The sequence below is a fragment of the Poecile atricapillus genome, chromosome 1 (assembly GCF_030490865.1).
Source record: "Poecile atricapillus isolate bPoeAtr1 chromosome 1, bPoeAtr1.hap1, whole genome shotgun sequence".
Classification (NCBI taxonomy): Eukaryota; Metazoa; Chordata; class Aves; order Passeriformes; family Paridae; genus Poecile; species Poecile atricapillus.
Genome location: NC_081249.1, coordinates 29,902,217 through 29,923,090, shown reverse-complemented (window position 1 = coordinate 29,923,090; position 20,874 = coordinate 29,902,217). Strand labels below are relative to the sequence as shown.

At 42.4% G+C, this 20,874-nt stretch overlaps 1 protein-coding gene across 10 annotated transcripts in view; it reads left to right on the top strand.

Annotated features, from left to right (window-relative positions):
- The window catches only part of MAP4K4 (mitogen-activated protein kinase kinase kinase kinase 4), a 164,358-nt gene that overhangs the window by 129,819 nt on the left and 13,665 nt on the right, over positions 1-20,874 (top strand). For 2 of the 10 annotated variants that reach the window (XM_058834855.1, XM_058834824.1), the window contains 12 exons: positions 173-412; positions 3,633-3,794; positions 5,765-5,995; positions 6,924-7,030; positions 7,956-8,107; positions 8,788-8,885; positions 9,656-9,831; positions 10,218-10,338; positions 11,499-11,690; positions 14,043-14,160; positions 14,434-14,604; positions 18,776-18,919. In XM_058834855.1, the coding sequence (XP_058690838.1) occupies positions 173-412; positions 3,633-3,794; positions 5,765-5,995; positions 6,924-7,030; positions 7,956-8,107; positions 8,788-8,885; positions 9,656-9,831; positions 10,218-10,338; positions 11,499-11,690; positions 14,043-14,160; positions 14,434-14,604; positions 18,776-18,919 (1,912 nt within the window). The remainder of the gene's footprint in view (positions 1-172; positions 413-3,632; positions 3,795-5,764; positions 5,996-6,923; positions 7,031-7,955; positions 8,108-8,787; positions 8,886-9,655; positions 9,832-10,217; positions 10,339-11,498; positions 11,691-14,042; positions 14,161-14,433; positions 14,605-18,775; positions 18,920-20,874) is intronic. The other 8 variants (XM_058834909.1, XM_058834871.1, XM_058834864.1 and 5 more) reach the window with 7 other exon arrangements.

Here is a 20,874-nt window from a genome sequence, read left to right as displayed (position 1 = left end):
ACACAAGTCATATGGGTCTAACTTAGCTCTTGATTACACATTAACAATGAAATAAACAAACAAACAAGAAAGCAACAGCAACCAGAAAGGTGGATTTTTAATGGGATTGATAGGGACACATCCACCTTACATTCAGTGTCATGTCTTGAATTCCTCACCCGTTCTCTCAAAGGAATACAGATGGCGAGAGATGGAGGAACACCGGCAGGCAGAGCGACTCCAGCGCCAGTTGCAGCAGGAGCAAGCCTACCTCCTGTCGCTGCAGCACGATCACAGGCGGCAGCAGCAGCAGCAGCAGCAACAGCAGCAGCAGCAACAGCAGCAGCAGCAGCAGCAGCAAGAGAGAAATAAACAAAGCTATCATACCCCTGAGCCAAAATCCCATTATGAACCTGCTGAAAGAGCACGTGAGGTAAGTCCTGCTTGTGAACAGGAGTCTGCTGTCTGCTTCTCTGCCTGCTCTTATGCTATGGTATAGTTGGAGGCCAACGCACCACTTGTAAGGAGCAGGATATTTTAAACTGTTGGTTACTGGTTTTCAAGCCTTAGGGCAGCTTCTGAGTACTTCAGCTGCAATCACTGGAGTTCAGACCTTTTGAGGTGTAAAAGTTGGAAAGAAGGTCTGGAATACTGCAGACTAAAGGGGCCTGGTTTTGGAAGTATCATGTCAAGAAGTTATATCTGTGCTTCATCAGACATGTTTTCTTAGGTAGCACTGGTGCAGTGCTCTGTGTCTCTGGCAAGTACTGGTGGAAGGCAGTTGGAAAGCACAAACCTATGATGGATGTTAACACTCAGCACATGTTTACACGTTTGTTGTTCTAACTTACACTTTTCAAAATTTCCTTCTCATGAACACAAGCCTGAATTTCATTAGTTTCATTTTTGAAATGTTAAGTATTCTCTTCTGAGATCATGTCCCACTCTTCGGAAGCTCTGTGGCGCTGCCTTCTTGGACTTCAGGCATTCACAAGTTGATCTGAAATGCTGTTTCTTTTAGTGAGTGGTCCCCTGTCTCCACTGGCCCATGAGTAACATTGCTAAACAAGTAAATGCCTCTTTGATGTATATTTGGCTTTCTTTCAGTGATCTTATTCTTATGTTTCCCTTAGTAGCACCATACTACCCACAAACCACCAGACTGGGCAATGTTAGTCAAAGCTCTTAATGACATTCATCAGCTGCATGTGGGAACTAGGTAAATACATTTTGGAACAAGAACAGAAAATATATTTAGGCCTGCTAAACATGATAAAATAGCTCTCGGTTCAGCTTTATCCAGCAGTGCTTCTTAGTCTTTGAAGTACTGTTGTTTGGGCTTGGTGGACACAAACTCATTCTAGATGCTGTTGTCCAAGTTTTTAGTAAACCATGTTCATGCTATCTCATCCATTCTGCATAATGGTTGAAGTATCTGATATTTCTTTCTAACTTGGAAGATGTTCAGGCTTGTGTGGTATGTGATGCTGCAGACATGGAACCAGCCCTCTTGTCCTTGTTGCATGCTCTTGGCCCACCTCAGTGAAAGCATAGTGCCTGTCTAGCCCTTCCGTCCAGCCTGAATGCTGGCTGGGATTTGGAGGAATGCAGAGCTGTATCTGCTTCATTTTCCTTTCAGAGCTGAAAAGCAGAGAAACTCACAAAGATTCAAGTGTTACATCCTTTAGGAGAACCACGGACTCAGCTGTTTTCCTGCTGTAGTTTTGGTTAAAATTGGTTAGTAGTCCAATCTTCCAAGCGATTGTTGTGTCATAGTCTTTTTATAAAGTATGATAGAAATGTAGCCATAATGTCTTGGTACCTGGCAGTGGTAATGCCACCAGTTAATCCTAACAGCAGGCATTAACTGTGACATCTTTTTTTACATAAAATAGTGAATTGGAATGAGTGTCCTGTGCCTCATACTTTCAGCTATACTGGTCTCCAGAGAAAGTGTCCAGTGTCCCCCTACAGAGATGCTGACCATTGAGATGGTAAGCTGAGGTGGACTAACTTTCAGGTGGACTGACTGGCGAAGTTTAATGACGATTAGTTTTTTTCCTCATTGCAGTAGCAATGAGGATATAAGGGAAAGGACTTCTAAGACGGCTTTGGGAAAAAGCAGAGAGCTTAGAACTTAGTACCAGTTTCAGGTCCAGACAGTCAGATGACTGGAATAAGACCTGTTTCTATCCAGGAATGCGCTCTATCTCCTTGCCACTTGTCTGGTTTTGAGGACATGTCGCTCATGCAGTTTGTGTGCTTTGTGGAAGAAACTTGCTATCATCTACAGCTAGAGATGTGAAAACCTGTTTCTTCAGACAGAAGGACTTGAGGCTTTTCCTTATTCTATTCATAACAAGGAGTCTGGCCTGTTTTTTAGACTTTAAAGAATGACTCTATGAAGTTGAACACAGTGGTGAAAATGATTGTGTGGTGAAGATGCTTGCCTTCTTTATTGTTGTACTTCCCAAGACATAGTGTGTTTTGTGCAGACCTTACAGAAGCTTGTCTGCTTGTCCCTATAGGCAACCTGGTATTATCCTCAAATTTTGGAATGCAGAGGTAGGTTGGGTTTGTAAAGGGGCCCACCTGAGGCAAGGAGTCTGGAAACTTGCCTGTCTTCTGGGAAGCCATCTCTCCAGACCATCACTACTAGGGAGCATTAGGAAATCGTCCCAATACTGGTTTTGTGCTCTGGGCACAAGGGTTAAAGCAAATTAAGTCACAAGCTTCCAGTTTGATCTTTGGTGCTTTGATAAAATACTGGAATTTTAGCATTCCTCCGAGGCAGCTTACCTGGCACATGCTGTCTTGGTTCTAGCAACTGCGAGGCTATTTCTTTTCTGCCTGTAGCCTCCCTCCATCTCTTGTCCTTCATGCCTCTTGCTGTGTTTTCAGTGTTGTAGACTTGAAAGAGGTGATGTTTCTGCATGGGGACCTTGGTTGATGTTCTTTTGAGGACTGAGCACATTCTGATTTAGTCTTCCCCTCAGCAAGCTCTTGAGGTTAACATAAGATTAATTCTACAACTTCCTGGGAACAGGAAACAAGCTGATGGGACTGTCCACTACAGCCTTTGAGTTCATGCTGAGAGAGTATTTGGTAACAGAGACGATGATAAGTCCTTTTGTACCTAAAGCTGAACAGACTCCAGTATTGCCTGGTAGAGAAACTGTCTCTTCTTCTGTTGCTGAAGAGAGAAGCACAGGAAAGCAGATAATCCAAAACCATTGGTTGCATAAGGTGGGCAGCTAAAGTAAGGGATAGCAGTGGGAAATGTACTTCTATACTGTAAAGTTGTTTCTGTTCATGTATATCCTTTTTATTATCTGTGAGGAAAGTACTGATGGATAATTAGTCTAGGCAGAAAGAAGGCCCATAATGGTCTTTCATCACATTATCTCACATCTTGCTACCTCCTATATCTTCTCTCTTCCTGGTATGGCTTATTCATATTGGCATACTTGGAGCTTTGGTGTAGCTCCCTCAGTGAACTTAGAGTGCTGGAAGAAGTGGTAGGGAAAAAATCCTGCCAAACCCCAAACATACTTGCTTTCTTTGTGGTAAAGAAAAGGTGGTACTCCGCTTTGTATTTCTACTGTAATTGGTTTTACTGACTCAAGGCTTAACCTCCATTTATTTTGGCTTAGGTGGAGGAGAGATTTAGAAAAACTAACCAGGGCTCCCCTGAAGCACAGTCTAAACAGATGGGCAAAGTGTTGGAGCCACCAGTGCCTTCAAGATCAGAGTCCTTTTCCAATGGAAACTCAGAACCTGCTCAGCCTGCCCTGCAGAGGCCGATGGAACCCCAGGTAAGTGCCCAGGAAAGTCTTGGTGAGCCTGGATGGAATGCAGAAGTCCTAACATGTTTCCTTCAAATTTGCAGATCTTTGCACTTAGAAAGTGCTCTTTTGTAAAGGGTGGTTCTCTTGCACAACAATACAGCTGTTACAGCTTATTCTGTAGAGTTACTCCTTGTCTATTTTTGCTTATTTTATTGATAAACTGATGTATTTTTGGTCTGGGTTTTTTTCATGTTAGAGCTAGACTACAACTGTTGTATCCCATTATTATCTGTGCAGCAGTGACACAGTGGGTTAAATGCAGGTAAATGAAGTTGCAGAGCATTTTACAGTTCAGAATTTGCTCTGTGCAGTGTTTTTACTACTAAAAAGGATGCTCAGGAAAAAGGTGCACTTACTTGGTTTTTAAAATTCTTGTAGAAAAAAGCTAACTAAACAAGTGGGTTTTAATAGTGTGAGCACTGTTTCAAAGAGTTTGCAAAACATTTCTAAGAAAAGCAGGTGTGTTGTCAGTAGGCCTGTAGTTCCTAAATAAAGCTCCACCCCTGGAAAATCAAGAAGAGGTTAAAACCACTGAGCTGCATGCTAGCCATTGTTCTGTTGTTTGCTAATGAGGAGCCTCCAGATCTTGATATCTGATCTCACAGGAGTTACGGCATGAATTGGAAAAGTAACCTTTGTCTAAAATTTAGGTATGCTAAATTAAAAGGTAGAGTTCTACATTTAGTTCCTCTGTTTCCATGCAGAATTTTCTTCTTTCAAATAAAATCTGTTGATGACAGTGCAAGCTAAAACCATCCCTAATTATGACTAGGTATTGCCACTCTTTTTGGACAACAGGAGAATTTGAACAGACGGAAGAGTGGGAGAAATCAGGACAGAACTTCATCTCTTGCTCATTATTTCCTGGCTTTTATTCAAACCTCTATGACTATTTCAAAATATTGGACTTGTATCTTCATACTCTGTGCCAGTTACTTTAAAAGTCTGTCTTTCACTCATATTAAGGATAATCAGGCTCTTCAACAGCTGTGTGTATTAAAATTGAGGAAATAATAATAATATAAAAACAAATACAGTCAGCCTACTGAAACTGGGATTGAAAGCAAAGTTTTGCTTAATCATTAGGTGTGAAAACAGCGTGTTCCTCAATTATGACTTTCCCTCCTCCTTCGTTTCAGAAATTAAGTCTGTAACAGAGGCTTATGCACAAAGAGGAAGTAGGCTGAAGGGTCAATATGGATTTCACTGGAAATCCTAATGGAGTTTTAACTCCATAGTCACTGTTATGCCTTATTAATATGTGTAATTCAATATGTGTGCATGTGTGTGTGTACTTTGTGTATAAATACGTATATATGTACAGTATATGGTACATATATGTTGTAAGTATAATATGCATTGTACATATGTATACTATATACAATATATATTATGGTTTTCTATATATATTGCAGTATCTGTAAAGGAATAAAGGCTTTGTGTTACGGTCTTTCTCCAAAAGTTTCAAGCTGTATCCAGTCCCTGAATTTATTAGGAAACGTAAATGTCTGTTGGTTTGCCCAATTTACAGCATTCTTTAATTTTGTACATTGCTCCAATTGGATGTCCACCTCAAATTTCCCAGCCCATCGTGAGACTTAGCCAAAGCCCACTGAAGAACAGAAAGTGACTTCTGTCTTGAGTGGCCTTTGAACTCAGGCTCATGGTGCAGATATTAGATCCCCTTTTCCTCTGGGCACCAGTGTACATGTATGTGGAGAGCATATCACACAAAAAAAGTGCATATGTGCTGTATTTTCAGTCTGTTACGTTCTTTGGGCGCTTGCCTTGCTTTTAAGTGCATCAATTCCACCCCACGCTTACCTAATGCCATAACCAATTTGTCTCTGCCTGCCCCACCTGCCTTTATTCTGTGTTAATTGGAAAGCTGGTTATACTGAGCGCATTGAATGTTTTATGTTTTGTTTTCTTGTAAGGTACAGTGGTCCCATCTGGCATCTCTCAAGAACAATGTTTCCCCTGTCTCGCGATCCCATTCCTTCAGTGACCCTTCTCCCAAATTTGCTCATCACCATCTTCGTTCCCAGGACCCATATCCACCTTCACGCAGTGAAGTGCTTAATCAGAGTTCTGACTCTAAGTCGGAGGTACCCGACCCCACCCAAAAGGCTTGGGCTAGATCAGACAGTGACGAGGTGCCTCCAAGGGTAAGGAGTAGAAAGACAGATGTGTGCTATTTTTTTATTATTAATTACAGTTTTCTTAAGGATGTGATACCCTGGGCACTGGGAAGACCATGCCCTAGTGGCAGTACTGGTAACAGTATTTTGGAAGGCAGATCATGGTGTAGGTATTCAGTCAATGGGTTAATGATAATCAATCTGAAGTACAATATTGAAGCTTCATATAAAATTGGTAATTATTTATAGAATGCAGCTATTTCAGAGAAACAATTTATTATGCAAAGTTAACAAATCATTACCATACTCAGGAAAGAATTCAAAATATCCCTGAGGTTATTGCTCAGAGTTAATATTCCTCTTCATCTGTTCGCAACCCAAACTATGAATCATACACTTATTTAAAATTGAGATGAATCTGAACAAAAAGGAAACATTCAATATATTTCCTCCTCCTCTCCCCCTTACATCCCCCCTCCCATCCACTGGGATTTGCTTCTTCTGAGTATATTCTTGCTCCCCCCCACCCCCAGTCTTTGCCTTCTGCTGATCCATTCCTGGGCATTTGTTTGGTTCCCTTGAGCTTATTCTCCTAATTCTCATGCTGTTTCAGCAAATTGCTTTGTGCCTCCCCTGCTTCAGTTGAAGTGCCATATTCTTTTCAAATGTCTCAGTAGTTGGGAGGGTAGCGGGGCGTGTACGTGTTCGTGTGATAACCGTTAAACGTTATTTAATGTTAAGACTAAACTTCGAGTTCTATTCAAATTCTGAACAGCATCACAACTAAGGCTTTTGGATTTGTGGGTGTTTGTTTATTGCTTTTGGTCACTGATGGTAGCTTGTACTTAGAATGTGTTGTTATGATCTTAAGAATATATTCTGTGGCAGGAGAAGTTTTATCTTCCTGTCCTCTCTGTCCTCTTCAGGGGTTTAACAAAACCTTTTTTCTCCCAAGGTACCTGTGAGAACAACATCCCGATCACCTGTCCTGTCCCGCCGTGATTCCCCACTGCAGGGCAGTGGGCAGCAAAATAACCAAGCAGGTCAAAGAAATTCCACGAGGTTTGTAAGCCTATGTGTCCTTGCTTTTCTTGGATTGGAAGGAAAAGGCTTAGGGGAAGCCAGGCATTTCCAGACATCTTTTGGCAATGCCTGTAGGATGTGAAAGGAAGATGATGTTAGATCCCTTTTCAGTAATGATTAATTTATCTTGATGTAGCACGTGTCAACAAATGCTGACAAAATTTCTTTGTCCCTCTTCTCATCTGAGTTGCCTGCCCTGTAACTTTTACAATAATTTCAAAGGTCCTCAAAATTTTTTTAAAAATGTGGCCATTTATGAATGTCTTGCCTTTTGATGAAACTGGTCAGCTTGGGTATACTGTGGGGGTTACTGGCACCAGAAGGACTTCAAACATCTCAAGTGAAGAGACCTCAGAAACTTCCTGGCCTCTTAGCCACAACCAGATTTTGAGAGGGGGGAAACGCCTTCATGGGCTGTGACACAAAGCACCCAAGGTCAGGAAGGGAGAGGAGAGAGCTGACTCCTGAGCTCAACAGAGTACCATGAATAGGCCACCGTGGAACTAGCTTACTGGATAGGGTGAGGGTATTCTGGTATTCTTCTTGGCTTCTGTTTAGTGCCTAGGACCCTTCTGACCCAATTTTAGACCTGCTTCATGCAGACTGAGAGAATTGTCCACTTCAGGTCAGATACATAAGAATGGCAGGTAGATAATTCCAAATAAAAGGAATAGGTTATGCCCACCTAAACTTTTTTTTAAAACCATCATAAATTAGGTAATTGTTATTTCAAAGGGAGACACTGCCTGGGTTGTGAAGCAGTACTGGTGCCCAGATCTCGGCATTCAAGTGTTCTTTCAGTTGAGGTATTAGCAAAACACTGAGAGATAGTGTTTCAGTTTAGAGCTGGGAGTCTGGGACTGAAGTGTGTGTGACAAAGAATTTCTTTCCTCCCTTGATACAGCAATATAGAGCCTCGTCTGCTGTGGGAAAGGGTGGAGAAGCTTGTACCAAGGCCAGGCAGTGGCAGTTCTTCTGGATCAAGCAACTCTGGCTCACAACCTGGCTCCCACCCTGGCTCTCAGAGCGGGTCTGGAGAGAGGTTCAGGATGAGGTGTAAGTACTTTTCCTACCCTTTGTAACACTGTATTTCTATTTTATTAAGCTCTTCAGCATTCTGTAATTAACTCATGGTAACAGTTACAGAGCATGCAGTTTCAGAGGTGGGTTGGCTTCCTGTACCCTCTTGGCTGGATGTCCTTGCTTGGGAAAGGCAGTAGGGACGGAAATAATCCTCAAACTATTTGTTTCCTTGTGCTTTAATTCACATCCAGGCACTGCTAGAGAACAGCTGGGTCTCCATGCCCTCATATCTCCCTCCCTTCCTCATGTATGCAAGGCCACATTTTGATGCTTGTTGCCTGTCACCTTGGAGGCTGTTGTTGACAGGGTGTGGGCTGCCATGGATAAGTCTCAGCTGGGCTACGTTGGATGATAATGGAGGTTTTCCAGCCTGTGGCCACACTTGAGTCTTTGATTTACAATTGTGACCGTTCACTTTGGCTTCAGACATAGATCAGTTGTACCTATACAAATCAGAGCTTATGGTGTTTTTTGTGTAGTCCTTCAGGGACAATGTAATAGTGAACCAGTGAAACTTAGGTCTTGTGGTCAGAGACCCCTAATAGTCATTTCACATCTCTTCCCCACTCCAGAGTGAGGTAAAAAAACATATTTTAGCCCCCCTGCTTAATCTGCTTTGTTCTGTGTTCCTTTTGGGATCTTGGCATATGCAGCATCATCCAAATCAGAGGGTTCGCCATCACAGCGCCATGAAAGTGCACCTAAGAAGCCTGAAGAGAAAAAGGAAGTCTTCAGACCTATCAAGCCTGCTGTGAGTTGCAACCACCTCCCCTGTCCTCCTCCTCTTTCAGGCAGATTCACAAAAAGTACACTGAGGGCTTCATTCAGTGCCACTGGGGTGAGCATCAGCTGGAATTAAGTTTGTAACTGTGGGTCTAGCAGCATGTTCTGGGCTGTGCAATTGCCTGTGCACATCAGTACTCCAAACATTAGATTTTGCGCTGCTTCTGGGATTGATTTCTGCTCTCTGGTCTTCTTCCTTCCTAATCCATGCCTTTCTCTCTTTCAATCTTGTGCTTCCTTCCTGGGGCTGGACCAATGATCATGCATTTGACCTGAATGTGCCAATGCTGGGCTGAATGGTGCAGGGAGAAGTGGTAAGACCTTACATTTTCCTACTTTCTCTGAAAGATTTCTGACATCCATTTGTATCTTGGGGAACTCAATGGGTTTTCACAGTATGTCTGTCTTTCCTTGAAACTTTCTTCAGTAGCCATATCTCTTACGATACTGCAGTTAGTCATAAATCAGGATAGCTGGGTTTCAGAGTATGCACATTTTTTATGATATAGCAAGACCCCCTTAGGTCAAGTCTTCTGGTGCTTGAATTTATGAGAAAGTGAGTTTTGGTAACTGTTAGGAATGAGTAAGTCAAAGGAAACAGTACTGCTGGGCAATGGAAACACAGAAGTGAACAAGTGAGCAAACTCAGGCACTAATCCTGTGGGTTTGTCTTGCAATCTCTTCTTTTCTCTTACTCAAACATCAGTTTTGAATTTCTTTTCTTCCCTCTTCCATCAGGATTTAACTGCATTGGCAAAGGAGTTACGAGCAGTAGAGGATGTGCGACCTCCACATAAAGTAACAGATTACTCATCCTCAAGTGAGGAGTCAGGGACAACAGACGAGGAGGATGATGATATGGAACAAGAAGGAGCAGATGAATCTACTTCTGGACCAGATGATGTCCGAGCAGTGTTAGTCCTTCTAACAGTGTTTTGCATCTGTTTTGCCTTATAGGGGATTGAAGGAAAAGGATGTTAGTGTTTTGGCTTGTATGTTAGTTCTTTCAGCTCACTACAATCTATGAGCAAGACATAGCAGCCTCATATGTTCATGTATTCAAACACTGAGGATAGACTTCTCAATGTCCTTTCCCTCTTCTCCCTTGATTTGTTACAAACAAGAAACTGTTTAACAATATCTTGACCTTTTTATAGAGAAGCTTTTCTAGGCAGCCTATGTAAATATTCCACTCTGGCCACAATACAAATTAATTCTGACTATGCCATGATGCAGGGCAGTAACAGCCATGGCACTAGTACTGTTATCTCACTCCATTTATTTCTTGTCTGATAAACAGGTCAACATTGAACTTGAGCAATGGTGAAACAGAGTCAGTAAAAACCATGATTGTCCATGATGATGTGGAGAGTGAACCTGCCTTGACTCCTTCAAAGGAGGGCACCTTAATTGTTCGACAGGTATTTCTTTTCCTTCCCTGTGCAGTGCCGCACCCTTTCTGTGCTCATTAACCCACTCGCTCATTCACCCATGCTGTTTCTACATTATATTTGTTGTTCGTATTATCAAGACGCAGCTGTAGTGAATTTCAGATGAGCAAGATGTTTGATGCATGCAAAGAGGAGAGTAGCCCTTCACCCCTTGCTTCTGTTTTGCATGCTTTCCAGTGACACTCATGGCAGCACCATGCAGAATATCTCAGTCTGTGGGAGAGAAGGGTAGAAAAGCTGCAGGTGTGTGGAGCAATTACCTGGAGCAAAAGCCTAGTTTAGTTTTGCCACAGAACCAAATACATGTCTCAGGAGTGAGGCTGGGAGGGAGCTGGGGTGGGAGCACTCAAGGTTTTTAAAATTGTTTTGAACCTGTAGTTTAGGGCACACAGACCACCCGGGAAGCATATACACACATGTACATGCAAATTCACACAACAGTTGGTGTGGGGGAGAAGCAAAATAGGTGGTGAGGCAGAGAATGTGGACAGAGCTAGAATGCTGTGTTGTTGCCTTTGATTCTGAAAATATTTCATTCTTATGCCTCTGAAGGATAATGGTTCCCTGTTTTTATATGAGCTTGTGTGTTAATGAGCGTGCTAGCTTATAGGAGTTTTCTCAGTAATCAGATTTCTGAGTTTCACAACTGAATACCAATTTCTTAATTGAGTTCTCTTGTTCGAAAATTAAGATTTCATGGTTATTGTTTAAAATAGTTAGCTGAAGGGATTCTCCAGAAAGTCCAACTTGATATCTGTATAGGGTCTAAGTTAGTCTTAAACAAAACAATAGGGAAAAAGTCCTCATCCCACCCCCAAAAGTGTTCTTGTCCCTGTTGTGTTGGACTCAGCAGCACAGTTGTTCTTCTGTTAATTGGTGGAACTGGCTGTGCAAGTCAACCACATGAACCAAGCTTTTGCCTGCTGGTGGGAACTTCATGAATTCTGGTAGCTCTGCCCACTTTCCCTCTCCATGCAGGCATCAAAGCATGGATTATCAGCTTATTTTAAAAAATAAATTTAAAAAACCGTGAAAAGGTAGGAAGTGAGGGAGACAAGGAGAGAGGTTGTTAGGGATATAGACCTTTAAGCAGCACTTGAGCAAGACAAGTGTGCCTGTTTTTTCTACAGAGTACAGTTGACAAAAAGCGTGCCAGCCATCATGAGAGCAATGGCTTTGCCGGTCGCATTCACCTCTTGCCAGATCTCTTACAGCAAAGCCATTCCTCCTCCACTTCCTCCACCTCCTCCTCCCCATCCTCCAGCCAGCCGACACCCACCATGTCCCCACAGACACCCCAGGACAAGCTAACTACTAATGAGGTATGTCTTACACCACAGCTGGCTGCTTTCATAGGGTTATAGCAGCATTGCCTAGTAGCTAGTTTGCAAAGGAACTCCAGCCAATCTCCCCTGCTTTTTTTTCTGTCACCTTTGTTCCCACCTCCCAAATAACACATTTCAGTTCTGTGTAAGAAGCCCTTAACTCTAGAGCAGTCCCACGCCAAACTTGCCAGTTTACTATTTTTGCTTCCTTTTAGTGAGTCATTAATTGCATGGCGTTCGTTTTAAACTAAACTTGACTACTGCATTTTCAAGCCAATACTCTTTTTAAATTCTGTTTTATTCCGGGAGCAGGCTAATTGCAAGCAATGTGCCTCTTCAGAATTAGCAGTTAATTTTGGCTTTGTCAGTAAAGGCTGGACTAGTATCTCTGCACATATGAGGAGCTGCTTGAGGAAACTCACCTTTTGGGAAAGGAAGTGGCCATGGTGGGATTTTGCTCACTAAAGCTTGCCACGTGGGCTGGGTGAACAAATCAAGTGTTTCCTGGGAGGGTGGTAAAAGCCTGAGGTATTGTTGTTTTGGAATAATGAATGGGGGAAAATATTTGGGTTTTTTTCCAAGTATGGGTGTACTCTGAGAAGCAGCTGTGTAAAGATTGTTCTCCACCAGTGCTGGTTGTGTCTAGGTGGAGGAAGCTTTACTACGGGGGAAACTCCCTCTTGCTGTCCTGGGCTGATCCCAGGATGGTGCCTTCCTTTACCATGCCAGTGGGAAAGCCTGGTGTGTGTAACCCCTCGCAGCAGAGGAGATACACACAAAGAACAAGGGGCCATTAGCCCTTACCAGCCCCAGCAGTGAATGAGGAGCCTTGTCTGGTGTTTCCACTCCTGGCTGGATGGCCAGCCTGGCTTCCAAGGAGAGCCTCTCAAGCAGGAGGTGGTACAGGGCAAGCGAAACTTGGTGGAAAGAAGTTGCTGCTTCTCAGGGTAGAGTCCTGCCATGTAGGTGTGCAAGTGTGATGAGGAGAGGTTGCAGTGAGCTGTGTAGGGTTTATGGCAATGTACATGTTTACTACATAATCAGAAATGCTTCTTAACCAGGGTGGGTGGGAGGGAGAGTTTCCTCCTGGAAATTCATTTAGCATTATACATAATTTTCAGCTATGCTTCATTGGTCTTTGATCTTTCTAAAAGCACAGGTTATAGGGATCAGTTGATTGATCCAGATACGCTTTTGCTCATTGCTTTGATCTAAGCAATACGTAAGCAGGGTTCAGTTAACTCAGCTTGGGAGGTGGGGGCTTTGGCAGTGCCTGGTGACAAAGGAGCCTGTTGGTATTGGGCTGTGCAGGGGAGGGATACACTCCAAAGACCCATTGCTATTTTTTTCTGTAAAGGCTTAGGAAGATCAGAGGTTGAAGATTAGTTGATACTAAAGAAGTGTCTTGTAACTGCGTTTGCATAAAACTGAGCAAAAACCCAGTACTGCTTGGTATAACTTGCCACATGCACACCCTTTATATATATACACCTTTATTTTTTTTCCCACTTGTCCCATTCTGCTTCAGTATGACATGTCACTATAATACTAAACTGGCAAGGGTTTTTAAGTTGTTCCATTTCCACTTTTAACAGTTCATTGTTTTCCACTTGTCTTCTTTCTTCCTTTATGTTTTTTCATGTTTAGACCTCATAACTCAACAAGCACCAGTGATTTTATCCACTACATATTCATAGTGTCATGTCACTGTTTGCTACACCTTCCACACTAATGAGCCCCTTCGTTCGATACAGGTTTAATATGTTGCTTTGTCAAATAAAGGTGGAAGAATCTGCTGCAGCTTTCTGGCAAGAGGCTCAGGTTAAACAAGATAGGGAGAATGAACAGTAGTGAACATTGAAACATAATCCATCATAGAAGTGAATTCTTGATCCCAGATGGTTCTGATTTTGTTGCACAAGCCAAGAGATCATAAGCTTCATGATTTAATTAACTACCTCAACTCAGGAGATGCTTCATAAAGTCAAAAATTGTAGGTAGTGGACAGCTTGCAGTTAAAATAGTATACATACATCTAAGCAGATTTTCAAAAGGAGAGACATTCCCTCGCTTTGTGCCCGCTTGTAGTAGTCTGTACTAAAAAGCTTTGCCAGCAGCTGAGGTTCAGGGATTACAGTTCAGCTAATTACATTTTGCTATAACATGTGCAGTGTGCATATGTATCTAGTTCAGGTGTGGTGCCTGCAGTGCGTTGTGTGTCTATAAAGGAAGTATAAAAGCTTGGGGAGGCTCTGTAGCATAATTCTGTAGTGACTTTAAAATGTTGGTGTTTGTTATCCATGCTTTTTATTGTCATTAATATTAATAAAGTTGAAATTTACATTGCAGACTCAGTCCGCTAGTAACACACTCCAGAAACACAAATCTTCCTCCTCCTTTACACCTTTTATAGACCCCAGATTACTACAGATTTCTCCATCTAGTGGGACAACTGTGACTTCTGTGGGTAAGTAAAGTAGCTGAAGACGACAATTGAAAAAGGGTTCAGTGACTTCAGTGGCTCTTTAAAGTACTTAAGAATGTTACCATCATGCTTTTTATTTGTTTTGCAATGGATTGCATAATTTGTTTTCTTTTTCCATTTACATTTCTTACAAAAATAAGGACTTTCTCAGTATTCTCAGTTACTGATTTGGGTTGTATGATGTAAAAAAAAAAATATGTCCAGAATCTAGCACTTGAAGACTATTACATGCACTTTACCTTTTTTTTCTTTCAGTAGGATTTTCTAGTGAAGCAATGAGATCAGAGGCAATAAGGCAAGACCCTACACGGAAAGGATCAGTTGTCAATGTGAATCCCACAAACACACGTCCACAGAGTGACACACCAGAGATTCGCAAATACAAGAAGAGATTCAATTCTGAGATACTGTGTGCGGCCTTATGGGGTAATGCAAACCTGTTCTTCCCTTGACATTCCTGAAATGTAGACATGCCAGTAGGAGTTTCTCCGAAACTGTAGCTGTTTCTCTGCAATTATTCAGCGCTTGTTTACATCTTTTTTGTTGCAAGACCTGATTATTATTGTGTTTTTTACAGTATGTTGCTTCTGCTTTGATATAATTTCCAACTGGTACATATATGCTTCTGATGGCACAGTTTAGACTGAAAATCACAGAATCATTAAGGCTGGAAAAGACCTCTGTGATTATCAAGTCCAGCCGTAGACTTAACACCACCAGATCAACTAGACCATGGCACTACGTGCCGCATACAGTTGTTTCTTGAACTCTTGCAGGGATGATGACTCTACCACCCCTGTGGGCAGCCTGTTCCAATGCTTAGCCACACTTTTAGTGAGAAAGTTCTTCCTTGTATCCAGCCTGAACTTGCCCTGGCATAGCTTGAGGCTGTGTCCTCTTTTCCTGTCACAGGTTGTCTGGGAGAGGCTTCATGCAGTTGGTCAGGATGCCCTTTTCAGCTCTTTCTAAACCCTACTAGTGCGTCTCTTGCAGCTTTTGGGAGCTTGTAGTAGTCCTTGCAGTGTACACCTGGTGCACACAGGGTATTCTTTTGAAAAATAATCATCTTCTTGAGGTTCTTGCTAATGTGTTTTTGCAGGGCTTGATTAAGTTGTGCTGCTTGTTGCCTCAGTCATCAGTTTATGTAGGAAGTGAGACGGAAAATAAAAAGAAAAAAGGAACGATTTTCATTCTGAGACTTCGCTTTGTTAAGAGTGATTACTGTAGAGAGAAGCTGAGTATGAGATGTCGGCTGACCAAGTGTGTCTGGGCTTCTTGTCACTAGGGATAATTTGTGTTGGTGTCAGATAGCCAGAATCCCACACTTCATCAGGCTTAGAGCAGTGCCTGTTGCCTGCTGCAGTGCAGAATGTCTGCTTCAACACCTAGTGGAAGTTTTTCTCTGTTGTTTGTTTCCTGGCCAGAATCTATGTGGGCACATGAATTTTTTTCATTGTCTAAAAGTTAATAGTTGATACTTGTGTATGTTATGTACATACTTATCTACACTTATCCCTAAACTTGGCAGATTATAAATGCACAAGCAGGTCATTTAAAAAACTTAGGAAAAAGAGAATTGGCCATTCCCCTGAGGCACATCTTGTAAAGGTAACACAGTTCACTCTATTTTTTACATTTTTATAGATCTTTCCAAGGCTTTAGTTCTCTTTTGGGGTTATTTCCAGCATTTCCTGTTTCTCAGAACAGAACTTTTGTCCCAATCTTCTTTGCCTGCAGAGCTGTTGTCAATGAAGTAGCTCTCCCAACACCTTGTCTTCCTATCTCCTGTTTCCTTTATTTCCAGAATTTACTGGTAAGAATTTTTACCCCAACACTATTTCTCCTTGAATTCCTGTGTAAAATTCTCCGATGAAGTTAAGACTTGTGCAATTGTAAACTTTCAGGCTGTGAGAGGCCAAAGGCAGAGAGAAATCATATGGTGTCAGTAAGGATGACTCATAATTTTTCTGATCTGCCTTGTTTTGCCAGTAGCAATTTGTGTTAATGGTTTTATATTTCTTTGATCTATATATCTGACTGTAAGGGTGGTTTAAAGAATAGGTGCAGAATCCTAGAGGTGTTTTACAGGTATAACACAGCCCTTTGCTGAATATTTAGGGCCAAACTGATGGTGACACAAGTTGGTACACATGCTTACTTCTTGATAACGTTTAACTTCCTTTACCCTTAAGAAAATTAAGCCATTTCATGGTGATGCTGTCTGTTCAAAAAGAGGGGGACTTACTTTGCTTTGCCTTTACCGGTGGCAATGCCAGTAGTATCTGGCAAGCTGCTAATTCCATTAGGTGTCTGGTGCTGTTTTTTCTAGCTCTGAGTGATGAAAGGCAATGTTAATGACATGGATGCAGTAACACAGATTTTTATGCCCAGCCTCCACAAACAGGCTGTACTTATTCAGGAAGAGTTCCCATTTGTTTGAAAAAAACAGAAATACTTAATTGTAAGGTGGCAGTAGAAGAGCTCTGCTGTCTGTGAGTAAGGAGAGTGTCTGCACTAAAATACAAGCACTGCTTGCCACCAGTGTAGTACCTCCTTAATTTCCTCTCAAAGTGCATGTAGCTAAGGGAAGGGGCTGGGGACAGGTGTGCATGAGAACTCCAAAGCAGGAATAGCTGCACCAGAGAGGCAGTGACAGGGGAGGTAAGAATGGAGGCAGGAACAGTGGAGTCCTGGTGTACAAAGAGGGGAAGGGACCCTGAGGGAGCAGTTTGCATGTGGCTTGCTATGAATTGTAGCCCACGCTGGAAAAAGCACAGAAATGCATGTTGAAGCTTACAGCTTTAGTCAATGGGTACTGGAGCTGCAGGAAGGAGACCAGCTGCTGGGCACTTCCTTGGCTGGCTTGGTGCTGCTTCAGCCTGTGCTAAGCCCTGACTCATGTGTGGCTCATTCTCCCTGCTTATTTCTGCCACTTCCCAATCTGAGGATGTCTCCCAGTAAGAGGAACAGTCTGTGTGAAATGCTCTTGGGTGAAATGGCCAATGCCCATGGAGGCTGTGGGATGGGATACAGTGGGTGCAAACCATGTGGGAGATGCAGAGGTGGGAGGTGGACAGCCCAGGGATGAAGGAAGTGTCAGCAGCTGAAGGAGAGCCTGGAGGGTGACACCTCTCTGCTCAGGAGAAGTAGCAGAACAGCAAATCTAAGCAAAGGTGCCTTGGGACTGCTGGGACCTCTGAAGTTTTCTTACTGAAAAGGGTAGAGAGAGGATAATGGAGAGATGCATGATGATTTCTGAACTCACTATGGGCTACATCTGTTTTGCTCATCCACACAGAGGCTTTTGAGGGTGCTCCAACAGCAGCTCAGCCCCCTCCCCATTATTACTTTCTCCTGGCTGCAGCTGTGCTTCCCCGTAACACCCTCCCCCTTTCGCAGACACTTTGTGCCCCCTGGGTCAGGCTTAATGTGCCATCCTTTTTGCAAGCCTCTCCCATGACTGGTATCCAGGGGGTTGTTTAGGTGAGCAATTATGCCCTTTTTCAATACTCTGAGAAGGCACATCACAGCTGTAGGTGCAGACTGCACTGAGACACACACACACACACACACATATCTGGGCTCACCTGCTCTGTCAGAAAAGGTTCATTATGGGATCAGCCTAGATGGGCCCATTGGCACCAGTATAGTTGTCTCACTAGGGGTTAAGACCATTAAGCAATGTAACTAAAATCATCTTGTGTGAATTTTTCTTTTCTTACTTCATTATTTAATTGTGCTAAAGCATGGCAGGTTTTATAGTGGGATTGCAACATGGAAGTCTAATAAATTGAATCGTACATTTGGTTTGATTTCCATCCTGTACTGTACTTGAACTGTCTCTGCAAAATTTGTGAGCTTCTGGATTTAAACACTACTGCAAATAAATAGTTATGGAATTTAAGAGTGATAATATAGTAATAGATATTTAAAACTTAGTCCCATATATATCTATTATGTAAAAAAAATGTAGTTGATTCTAAATACTAAGGTTTTATGGACTCTTGGAGTGTTCCAATGGACCTTTGGAACTTCATGTAAAGAAGCTGGCCTACTGACTTCTCATCTATATTTAGGAGAAGCCTGTGGAAACACAAGATTACTGTAGTTCCTCTAGTTTTAACATTAAGATGGAAAAGATTGTTGTAAAACTGGGAACAAACCCAGAACAACCCTTTTGTGGGAGGGCTGCAACACAACCTGTTTCTCCCAGTGGGAGCTGTTTTTATTGCCATATCCTTGTCAAGAGCATCCTGCTACAACCCCCGTAACAACAGCTAATACATCTTTGGAATACATAGGCTTGCCTCACCCCTCCTCCAACATTAGCATGCATTTTTGTTTGGGAACTGGTGCTCTAGAAAGCTCCTCATGGTCTACCAGTCTCTTACTCTCTTGAACACTGTTTGGTGTCAGTAGTCACTGTGGGCAGGTAATACAGCGAGCCTCTGCATCAAGAGACCTTTGAGGCTATAGGCAGTTGAGACCAGTGGTTAGACCTGCTTGAAACAGGACAGTTGCTACATCAATCATCAGTTCCCCAGAATAGGTGGAAAAAGTGCTTACTGACTTGGATCTCTGGTTTTGTTTTTTCTAGGAGTGAACTTGTTGGTGGGCACTGAAAGTGGTCTGATGCTGCTAGACAGAAGTGGGCAGGGGAAGGTTTATCCACTCATCAATCGAAGAAGATTCCAGCAAATGGATGTACTTGAAGGGCTGAATGTCTTGGTGACAATTTCTGGTAAAGTTAACTGTTGAATGTTACATTTTTCCTCCATGTGGCATGGTATGGCAGAAAGATTTTCTTGGCAGTCTGTGTATTGAGGGGGAAGTCCTGACTGAAGTCAGTGGGTTTTCTGTCATTTCACCTCTTGAGTCTACAGTTTATTTCTGCAAGTGAATAGTTTTCCACACAACACCCATGCCTGCTTGCTCTCTGTCCTTCCTTCTGTGGGATGACCTTTAAAAATGCATGAGTTTGTGGGAAATTATTGGCTTTGCTTCCTCGTTCAGTATTTGAGAGTTGGAAGTTAATGTTTTGTGAAGTTTGGGAAAATGGCATTCTTTCCCTCTGTCATGATTGCTTTCAACCTGGCCTCTTTCTAATCAAAACACAATGTGCTACTTGGGTTTATGTTTTTCTTGTGTGTTAAAATCTGTAGAAAACTCTTGCAAAGTAGGGAAGTAAGAGTGATGAGCAGTAAAAGTGTGAGAGAGAGGGATACAGAGTGTATGTGGTGTGGAAATAAGCAGCATGAGGAGGCAGATTGGTGCCTCGTCTCTCACTGGATGCAACTTGGGAATGGCAAAGCAATGGGAGATGAGGGGTGGTGGTGATGCCTGTGTTTGTTTTGTGTGTGCTGATGAAAAAAGTGTTTTATGAAGCTTGAGGTTCCAGACCCTTTGGCTCCAGAAAGTTATGGCATAAGTTAAACCTGCTGTTAGACAATTTGATGTGGTGCATGGTGAGTCTTTCTTCACAGATGTTGTTCAGCCATTTACCTTTTGTTTTGGTTTGTTTGGGAAATCAGCCTTTGCTATGCTCTGTGTGACAGGGAGAGGATGTTACTAGGAGGTTTCTCACAGGATTCACTGTCGTTGTTCAGACCCACCTAAATTTTTTGGAGGCTCTGGAACCTCTCTAAGTCTGCTGGAGGAGCTCTCCGTCTCTCCCGACACTTGTTCAAAAGGACATACATGAGACAATTTAGTAGAATTTAATGCATTAGTGATGTGTTACCACAGATCCAAGGAGCCATGCCCATACTGCTGTCATCAACACGGGATTTGTTTCTGTCTGGAACAACTTAATTTTATTGGTTCATCATTTGCTACATTCTTAGATACAGCTACGCTGTGAAATCTATAAAAAGGAAAAGATGAATCAAGCAGCGTTTAAAAATATACCACCTGCTGAGTGTCCTTTTGATGTCTAATGCTGTATGTTAAAATATAAGCTGTTTGAAAGGAGCCATTTGATAGAGTTTGTTCTATAGCAGACCTTGTAAACAAAAATATAATCCAACTTGTGTAAAATCTGTTGGTTTGAAACATACCCTACACAAATCACAAGTGTCTGTGATTCAGTCTTGTGTACAATTGTTTTAAGTTTATTTATTTTTGCGTCAGTCACAATTGGAGTACCCTGACACATCCGTTTTCTTTGTTTCCTTCAAAACTATTGCTTCCTCTGTGGAGACACGCTACATTAACCCTTAAGAAATCAGCTGATCTTTGGTTGTTTTATGTCTTTGTGTCTGTGCTATCTCCTGTGTTTTTTGGGAGGTTACTGGAGTATGAGGCAGAAGAGGCATCCTTGCCCAGTGAAAGGCAGGGCTGGGGGAGCATATTCAGTGAAACCATAATGCTGTTATGCCCAAGCTTCCCCTTATGTCCTGCTTTTGTCTGCTGTGCTGCACATCTCAGCTTTTTACCCTGACTTCCCTCAGTATCTTTGTGTTTGTTTGCTTCACCTCTCCAGGCAAAACTGGAATGCTGGAGTGAGGGTATGTTTCTGCAAAGGGTGTGTTCTAGCAGATTAGTAATGGAACTGCCTCTGAGCTTTGTCCCAGCACTGCTACAGCTTCACTGGAAGCATTGTTCAGCTCACTGTGGTGCACTCAGCCCGTATGTTCCCCTAAGTTTTTTGGGAAGTGATGTACTGATGATGGTGGGGTTTGAAAGGTGTCACTGTTT